The sequence below is a fragment of the Lactuca saligna genome, chromosome 1 (assembly GCF_052625555.1).
Source record: "Lactuca saligna cultivar CGN05327 chromosome 1, ASM5262555v1, whole genome shotgun sequence".
In the NCBI taxonomy this organism is placed as follows: Eukaryota; Viridiplantae; Streptophyta; class Magnoliopsida; order Asterales; family Asteraceae; genus Lactuca; species Lactuca saligna.
In genome coordinates this window covers 46,057,992-46,067,820 of record NC_136417.1, presented here as the reverse complement: position 1 = coordinate 46,067,820, position 9,829 = coordinate 46,057,992, and the positions used below count along the sequence as shown (strand labels likewise).

General features: G+C 31.7%; 2 protein-coding genes across 2 annotated transcripts; both read left to right on the top strand.

Annotated features, from left to right (window-relative positions):
• Window positions 1–1,077: 1,077 nt before the first annotated feature.
• On the top strand, window positions 1,078–2,547 carry LOC145005760 (uncharacterized). Its single transcript, XM_078964871.1, has 4 exons — window positions 1,078–1,182; window positions 1,227–1,410; window positions 1,712–1,942; window positions 2,030–2,547. Exons 1-4 carry the CDS (start codon window positions 1,078–1,080, stop codon window positions 2,545–2,547), a joined length of 1,038 nt encoding a protein of 345 aa, XP_078820997.1.
• Window positions 2,548–3,410: 863 nt separating this feature from the next.
• LOC145035066 (Tetratricopeptide repeat (TPR)-like superfamily protein) lies at window positions 3,411–4,815 on the top strand. The gene has a single exon (XM_078983647.1). It carries the CDS (start codon window positions 3,533–3,535, stop codon window positions 4,565–4,567), a length of 1,035 nt encoding a protein of 344 aa, XP_078839773.1. The 5' UTR covers window positions 3,411–3,532; the 3' UTR covers window positions 4,568–4,815.
• Window positions 4,816–9,829: the final 5,014 nt, after the last annotated feature.

The window sequence follows — 9,829 nt, the reverse complement described above, 5'->3', positions numbered from 1 at the left end:
CTCAAAAATCTACATAAGGTGTCCTACAATGTGCATGGGGATTTCATGGCCCTAAAGTTGGCACCTTTATGCCATGAAAGCCCTCTTAAGGCCCAGATCTGAAGTCAAAACCCACCCTACACTCCCAATATCGAAATTTGACTTAGCAATCCAAAGAAATCCCAAGCTAAAGATGAATAAACACATAGATGAGCCAAGACAGGGGCATTATACCATGAAGTTGCTGAAGATGAAGTAAACTCCCTAAATCTACTGTCCCCAACTCAAGTTCCAAGCTCCTTTCTTCCTTCCAAGCTTTACTATCACACAAGAACACCAAAAATGGCCTCAACAAAGCACAAAAGGCTAGGGTTTCGATGAGAAGTGTTTGGGAGCATAAAGGGGGAATAGAGGATGCATAAGGTTGTTTAAATAGGGTGCAAACCCTTAGATTAGGGTTTTAGTCCAGACAACAGCTACTCGCCATGTCCGGGACCCGACTCGACGAGTCCATGACTTAAACTCCGCGCCTCATCCCGCTTCTACTCGACGAGTTGGTCCTTCAACTCGCCAAGTCCAAGACCAAAATTGAAAAATAATTAAAGATTTAATAACAGAATACGTACCAAGAACCAGGTGCTACATTTATGGTTCCAAAGACTAATGAAACAAAGATGGAGTTTCTCAAGAGGCTTATAGAGAAAGAGAAGTAGTTGAAGACGTAGTCTACTTTTATGTCACGTTTTAGCCCTATCATTTTATGTAATTTGTTAGACATACTCTACTTTTGTGGTCAACTTTACCCTTATCCCATGATCTTGTTTTTGTTTCCTTTTCAATGATTTTATGTATTAGGAAGACATTAAACGGTTGTCATGTGTTAGACCTATCCTTTCATCTATTATGTTACATTTAAATGGATTTTTTGTGTTTGTTTTACTTGATGTCGTTTCATGTTGTGTTTTATGGTCAATTTTGTCCCTGCCCCATGATTTTGCTGTCGTTTTCTTTTGCATGATGTTGCCATGATTGTATCTAGTATGTGGTAAATTTCAATCTTACCCTAGTTTCTTTTTCGTTTAGTCACAGGTTATATTCATGGCCAGTAACTGTGAAAGTGACGACTTATATGACAGTGATGACTTACGTGATGAAATTGAAGAAAATGAAGAGATTCAAACACTTCTTTTATATGGGCTTGCTGTCAAAGAGTTACTATTGACTCATAAATTGAAATATATACGTAGCCGTCGCCGTTCATCTTCACGCGCACAGGAGGCATGCTTATCAATGAAATACTTAACGATCATGAGACCCGATGTTATCAACTTTTCAGATTACAAGTCCCGGTTTTCAACATGTTATGTAGGGATCTTGTTGCACATTATGGGTTAAAGAAATCACGTCGTATATCTATTGAAGAGTCCGTTGGTATTTTCATGTTGTACTTAGCGCATGGATGTGGAAATCGGTTAATTCAAGAGTTCTTTAACCATTTTGGGGATACAATCCATAAAGATATTCATAAAGTCTTGGATGATGTGGTTAACCTAAGTAAGGACATCATCATACCAAATGCTAACTACAACGAAACTATACTAGAATACATTTTAAATAACCCTCGGTATTATCATACTTCAAGGTACTTATTTTTTGCAAAGTTATGTTATTTGGTGAATTTGTGTAATTGTAAAAATAATTGGTAACTTATTATATTTTTTGAATTTGTAAGATTGTATTGGTGCCATCGATGGAACACACATGAAGACCTTTGTTCCGCAACGTGAGCAAATCAAATACATTAGACAAAAGAATTGTGTTACTCAAAATATTATGGCAACATGTGATTTCAACATATGCTTTACCTTTGTGTGGGCTAGATGGGAGGGGACTGCACATGACACGATAATTTTCAATGAAGTGCGAAGGAGACGTGAAGTTAAGTTTCCACTTCCAGCCGATGGTTAGTATCATTACTTATTAATAGAAGTTTTATATTTTCAAACCGTATAAATGAATAACAATCATTTTCTTTTTTTTACCTCTACAGGTAAGTTTTACCTTGTGGATGTCGGATCTCCTAATACAAAAGGTTATCTTTCTCCCTACAAAGGTTCAAACATCCGTTATCATATTCCTGATTTTCGATGTGGACAGACTTGTGCCTCGCGGGAACCAAAAGGCTTCAAAGAAAAATTTAACTATTATCATTCATCACTTCGCAATGTAATTAAACGAACTTTTGGAGTCTGGAAGGCTCAATGGGTGTTACTAAGAGATATGCATGTAAATTCCAACTTCGAGACGCAAGTTAAAATTATGCTAGCTTCAATGGCAATTCATAATTACATTATAATAAGTGGTAGTGGTGATGCAACATTTCAAATAGCACAAGAAGAATCTTATATTCCGCGCAATGATGAAGGACCTGATGATGGTGTTGAGCCACACGACGAAGTATCAAGTACACAACGTAGAAGTGACGATATGTATATGATTGCAGTACGCGATATGATTGCAGGACAAATATTCTCAAGGTCAAACACTCGTGCACGTAACGACGTATGATTTGTTTTGAAACGATTTAGTATTTTCATTTTATGGTTTAATGTAGTAGCATGAAACTATTTTGGATATTTTGGATAATATGGATTTGGAATGAAATTTGTGGTCTCCTATGGTTTTGGAATGAAATTTCGATAGGTGTATCCGATCAAGTTAAAAATAGGTGTCAAAATAATGTGGTAAATGTTTTTTTTAGTTCTTATGAATAAGAAAATTATTATTATTGTTTAAAAAAAATATATTTTGTTTGAATAAGAAAAATATGTTAACATATAAAAAGAATTTTTTTTGGTCATTTTACTCATATAAACTATTTTGTTTGTTAAACACTTAAAAATACTTATTGCTTATTGTTTATTCCCACTACAATAAAATAATCCAAACACTTAAAAAAATGTTTATTCCCAGCAAATAAACAATAAGCTAATAAGCCAAAACTTATTTATCCAAACACCCCCTAAATTGTGTAGTTTAATGAAGTGTAGAGTTTAATGAATAAAATTGTAGTGAATGAAATGTATACGGGTCAGTCCATTAAACTTAAGGGGTGTTTAGATTAGATTTTTAGCTTATTGCGTATAACTTATTTGTGGTGGGAATAAGTAATAAACAATAAGCATGAGGAGTGGGGAGAGATGCTTATTAAAATTAGCTTATTTAATCTAATAAACTGAATTTTATCCAAACACTTAAATTAACTTATTGTGGGAATAAGCAATAAACATTTTTTTTTTTCCTATCCAAACACCCCTTAGTGGAGATATCTTACTCAATGTGCACACTATTATTCAGTTTTTTGATTTTCAAAATTAGAAGGGCTTAAAACGTAAAAACATTCTGGGGTTTATATCTTCAAAGCATATTCTGACACTTTCACTTTCACCATTCTCGCCGCTACCAGGGTTTAGCCTCCCCTTTCTCCCTCTCAACGACCGCCACCATTGCCGTCGCCACAACAACCACCATAAACACCACACCTAGCGAACCAATGGAATTGGCTCTTACAAATGCAACATACCGTCACCTCCCACGCCCGCTCTCCCTTCAACATCACCGCCGCCCCTCGTCGAAATCCATCGTTTTCCTGAAAACAACATCGTTTTCATCGTTAACACCCATCAAAGCATCCTTCCGTAACCCTAACTACCAAACCCCTAAACCTGAAGTGACAAAAATCGTAAACCCTACCCCATTATCCTTCCTCAAAACCACCTTCATCACTGGTGTCGCCGTCAGCGCACTTTGCTTCTCGCGTTTTACCCTCAAACCCGCAATTGCCGTTCCTGTTTCTTCACCTCCACCTCCCGCCACCGTAGAAACCTCCGATACCAACTCCGAATCACTAGAAGAGGAAAAAAACCTAGAAGAACATCTCTGCTCTCACCCTGAAGACATCAACGCTTTGAAATCCCTAATGGAATTGAAAATTAAGAACGGAAAGGTTCATGAAGCTATTGGAATTCTCAGTCAGCTGATTAACCTGGAACCTGAAGACAGCGAATGGCAATTACTCAAGTATCATTTGCATTCATACAGCGGAGATCATGATTCTGCGAAATTAGGGTTTGAACAGATTCTAGCAAAAGATCCTTTACGCGTGGAGGCTTACCATGGTTTAGTAATGGCTGCTTCCGCTAAAGAATCACCTAATGATCTGAAAGATGTGGAGAAAAGAATCATCGAGGGAATGGAGAAGTGTAAGAAAGAAAAGAAGAAAGATGACTTGAGGGATTTCAAGCTTCTGTTAGCTCAAATTCGTGTAATCCAAGGCGATTATAACGATGCTTTAAAGATTTATCAGGATTTATCCAAAGAAGAGGCTCGAGATTTTAGGCCCTATTTATGTCAAGGCATTATATACACATTGTTAGGAAAGAACGATGATGCTGAGAAGAGTTTTGAAAAGTACAGAAGGCTTGTTCCTAAGGGACATCCTTATACCAGATATTTTGATGATAATATGGTCGCAACAAAGGTTTTTGCACAGAAGGTGGAGAATGAAAGAGCTTATTCCAAGAGTTGATTAAAAAGATGGTGGAAAATCATGTATAGCAAAGGTTCTATTTCGACACTCTGCTGTGCTTTTTGTTTATGGTTTGGTTATATGGAGATTATGGTGATTTACTTGTTAGTAGGCTTAATCTTGTCTTGTTTCAATTTGGGTCAATTGGAAATCTATGGTTTTAGTAAGGTTTAAATTTTGGTGGGATATTGTTTAGTGAACAATGTAGCTTTTGTTTATGTTAAAAGGTAGAACTTGTTACGTATATTCATTAGATGTTATGGTCTGGCTTTTCAGTTGATGGTATTGCATAAAACAAAAACAATAGATGATGTGCCTAAAAGTTAAAACGATTGCCATTAAGGGGCTGTTTGTTTTTTGTGTGAAGATCAGCGCAATCACTTTTGTCTGCGCCGTGCAGACAACGCGCAGACGTATGCCCTCGCAGATTGTTTGTTTTTTGGAAGTGCGCAGATCAGAAAAACGTCTGCGCGAGGTCTTCCTGGTGCAGACATGAGCCACTGTCTTCAAAGGTCTTCAGACCTCATTTTAACCTAAACCAAAAAAAAAATGACCATCGTGCATTTTTTTTTTCTTTCATTTTTTTGTTAAAAAATGCCTTTTTAATGTTTATAACATGAAATTAAGTTTAAAAATTCAATTTATTTTAACGGCCCGCAGACGTTAAAAACAAACAGTCTTCTTATTGCAGACTGCAGACATTTTGTCCATCTCTTCTGCCGCAGAGGCTTGCAGATGTGGTCCGCAGACTGCAGACATTTTGACTTAAAAAAACAAACAGCACCTAAAACATGATTGAAATCTCTTGAATATTATTTCATTCTGTCGATTCTAGAAATGAATACATGATTTCAGATTTACATCTAATCGATTTAAGGAGAAATTTGATAGACCCATAAAGAAAGGAGATGAAGGCAAATGGTAAGAATAAACCGAAATTTGCACGAAAATCTTTTATGTGTTATGGAATTATGTCTTATGCGGTATGCGTTTCGGTTTTGTCTTAAAGTTGCACCATGCTTATCCGTAGCAGCTATTGAAACCGTGTTGTTTCTCGATTTTTATCAATCATTGAGTTTTAGAAGCACTATGTAGTTTTGCATATGAATACATATTAACGCACATTTTTAAATATAAGGTCCGAATACAATTCCAAATATGAGGTCCGAATACGGTTGGACGGAAACTGTTTGAGACAATTTTCGAACATCAATTTCATTTTGGGTATCAATGTCAAACCAGTCCTTAAATATGACTTGATCACATGTGACACATCTATTAAACATAATTCATTAATACGGACTTGACTCCCTTCCTGAGGTTGAGGGTTGAAGTCCCGTGGACATAGGTAGATTTAAGGAGGAGTTTAGGAGTAAGTTAGATTCACCGTTTCAAAAAAAAATCTAATGTTTTTATTTGTTTCATTTTCTTATTTTTAATGTATTTAAACTTATTTTAAATGCTTTTTACTTTATTTGTCTTTTCTAATTTCTTTAAAAGCATTTTTTTTGGTTTTCCATAATGTTTATTAATTCAATTTATGTTTTTGTGTATTTTTGTTTTTTTAAATATTTCTTTACTTTTTAATTTTATTTTAGTTTTTGAAAGACAGGTGCTAAAGTTTAAGTGTAAAGTTTAAGGATTATAAAATATCATTTATAGTTTAAGAATTATAAAATATTTGATTCATAAAAGATTAATAATAACTAGAAAGGTTACCCCTGCTATGCGGGGCAGACACTTTTAATGTTGTTTTCGAATCGATAAATATGATAGGCGTAGAAAGTGCAAGGATGGAAAGCTCGGACTTTGCTCCGGACCGTTTTTTTTCATGTTTTTATGAAAAAATATAAAAGTTTTAATTGCAAGGATCAGAAGTGTCAAAATGACTAAAAAATTAAAGGGGTAGGAATTAACAACTTTTTAGAAAAGGGATCAAAGTTGTCAAACCGTTCAAGTTTTGTGGTTAAACTTTAAATATTAAAAGGTTTTTAAAAAGTGTAAAAATATTGATTGCAATGATCAAAAGTATCAAAATGGATAAAGAATTAAGAGCAAAGTTGCTAAAAAACATCCAAATTTATTATTTCTAATTTTGAAGCCCAACAATAATACAAAACCAATTTTACAAAAAAAATAGCAAATTTACTCTTTCTTTTCTTGACAACTTTAATATATATATATATATATATATATATATATGGTTAGGTTCATTTGAGACCATCTATATTTTGTGAGACCGTGAGACGCATTTTTTTATTTTATTTTTTATTTTTTTATATTTTTTTAGTTAATTCATGTTCCGAAAATAATATTTAAAAAAAGAATTTTTTGATTTTTCTATTTATTTTTCATTTTAAAATTATTTTTAGAATATGTACAGTGTAATATTCTATTTAGAATATTTCACGTATTTTTCAAAAAAAAATAGAATTTTTTTTTATTTATTTTTTATTTTTTTTAGTTAATTTAAGTTCAGAAAATAATATTTAAAAAAATAATTTTTAGATTTTTCCATTTATTTTGCATTTTAAAATTATATTTTAGAATATGTCAGTGTAATATTCTATTTAGAATATTTCACGTATTTTTTTTAAAAAAAAAACGGAATTATTTTTATTTATTTTTATATTTTTTTAGTTAATTCAAGTTCCGAAAATAATATTTAAAAAAAGAATTTTTGGATTTTTCCATTTATTTTATATTTTAAAATTATTTTTAGATTTGGTCTCACAAAATTAGAATGGTTTCAAATGAACCTGAATCTATATATATATATATATATATATATATATATATATATATATATATATATATATATATATATATATATATATATATATATATATATATAAGTTAGATCTGATACCATTTCTTCATTATTCTCCCCGAGCCAAAAATAAATATCCTCTCACCTCCTTCAACCATCTCCGATGAACACCACCACATCCACCATTGTCGACGACCGCCTCACCGCTGTTACCGCCGCCGACGACACCTCCACGTCGCAGCCTCCGACCATCGGCGATAAAACTTAAATATGTCATCGAAGTTTCAGATTTGGAACCCTCCTCTTTGTCGTTGTTGTGGTGAACCGCCACAGTCGTCGTCGTGTCCTCCTTCAATGACATATCTGCTCCGACGAGCCACCACTTTTTCTTCAGATCTGCTCTAGACAGCCGCCAAAACCACCAGATTTTCACTAAAATACGGTAGATCTCGAATGTATCAGATCTGGATCACATCCTCATCTCGCCAACGAAATTGATCTAAGATTTCCGCCAGATCTCTTGCCCTTCTTCTCCTCCGGGGATTTCTTTCATCGTTGTCAGATCTTTTCTGACTACTGTTTACGCGTCCCGGTGAGTTCAACACGACTATGTGTGCTTTTTGGTCACGAGTTCCGGCAGAGATATGTTCCGACAATCATTTCATGTGGTTTTCAAACCTTATCGTTAAAAACAAAAAGGTTAGATTTACAAGAAGTGATTTTCCGATAATTTTATATTAAGCTGTGAATTTTGTGTATTAAACCGTGAATTTGTTATATTAAGCTGTGAATTTTGGATATTAAACAGTGAATTAACTGTATTATACTTGTAAATGAGCTATTGATATATATTGTATTAAATTGCAAATTTTTATATTTTAAGCTATATTAAATTCACAAATTAATACATAGACATACTTCCATATATAAACGTATAAATATAAACTTTAATTTGATAATATGGATGTGAATATATAGTTTTTGTGTATTAATCTGTGAATTTTATGTATTAAACTTATGATTGATTGTATTAAGAGTTTTAAGTTGATAATATGACTGTGAATTTTATACTTTTTGTTTATTAAGTTGTGAATTTATTGTAATAATTTGTAAATTTTATGTATTAAGCTATGATTTTTGTGTTTTCAACTGTGAATTAACTACATTAAGTTGTGAATTTTTTGTTTAAACTATGAATTGACTATATTAAGCTCCTAATTTTGTGTATTAAACTGTGATTTTTGTGTATAAGACTTTAAATTGACTGCGTTAAGCTATGAATTTTCTGTTAAAACTGTGAATTAATTATATTAAGTTGTGAATTATATTTATTAAATGGTAATTGATTATATTAACCTGTGAACTGATATCTGAAAGTGTAAATGTAAGTTTTAAGTTAAAAATATGACATTTCAGTGTATCAAATTGTTAATTTAATATAATAAGCTGTGAATTTTATATATTAAACGGTAATTGGTTATATTAACTTGTGAACTGATTGCAACTTTAAATGATTTTTTTTATAAATTTTGTGTTAAAATATAAATGATTTATGAATGAACTTCTGTATTAATGTTAGAATATGTTTATTTTTTGTGTTGTATAAGTACGTAAGAATGCATTAGTTTTTTTTAATTGTTTTGTATTAAATTCAATATGAGTGAATTAATAGGTTTATTAAATTATGAATGTAGTATTTACCCTCACATTGCATGACTATATATGTAGATCTGATTTTCAATAAAAGATAGTTGCAATATTGGCATAGGTGGTCGGTGACAGCGTGTGCTAATGATGGTGGTGGTAGAGTTTGGGTTTGATTTCATTAAATTTGTGTATTAGTGTAAAATAGATAGTATTAAGTTGTGAATTTTGTCTATTATACTGTAAATCAACTGTATAAATTTGTATTTTACATAAATTTTGGGTTAAAAATATAGAATAATGGTATGAATGAAAATATTAGACTAAAAAAATATGATTTTGCCATTTTCTTAACAAACAGACAAAAATTAAGATTTTAACATATTTAGTAATATTCACAATACATATTACTTATTAAATGTCGGTTCTTAGGGTTCTTAATCTTTTGTGGTTCTCATTTGAATATATATATATTGAAAAGATTAATAAGAATAATTTTTTGAAATAAAATATTTTTAGATCATAATTTAAGCTTCATAAACGTTTTGAATCACGTCACTTTCAATCTCTCTCTCTCTCTCTCTCTATATATATATATATATATATATATATATATATATATATATATATATATATATATATATATATATAGGTTCAGGTTCATTTGAAACCATTTTAATTTTGTGAGACCGTGAGACCAAATCTAAAAATAATTTTAAAATACAAAATAAATGGAAAAATCCAAAAATTCTTTTTTTAAATATTATTTTCGGAACTTAAATTAACTAAAAAAACTAAAAAATAAAAAATCCCTTTTTTTTTTTTGAAAAATATGTGAAATATTCTAA

Excerpts from the sequence above, each read along its gene's own strand:
- LOC145005760 (XM_078964871.1), top strand. The coding sequence starts at position 1,078 with ATGGCCAGTAACTGTGAAAGTGACGACTTATATGACAGTGATGACTTA. Across the intron at positions 1,183-1,226 it reads TTCTTTTATATGGGCTTGCT|CCGTCGCCGTTCATCTTCAC; the intron begins GTCAAAGAGTTA and ends ATATATACGTAG. Across the intron at positions 1,411-1,711 it reads ATCTATTGAAGAGTCCGTTG|ATTGTATTGGTGCCATCGAT; the intron begins GTATTTTCATGT and ends TGAATTTGTAAG.
- LOC145035066 (XM_078983647.1), top strand. The coding sequence starts at position 3,533 with ATGGAATTGGCTCTTACAAATGCAACATACCGTCACCTCCCACGCCCG.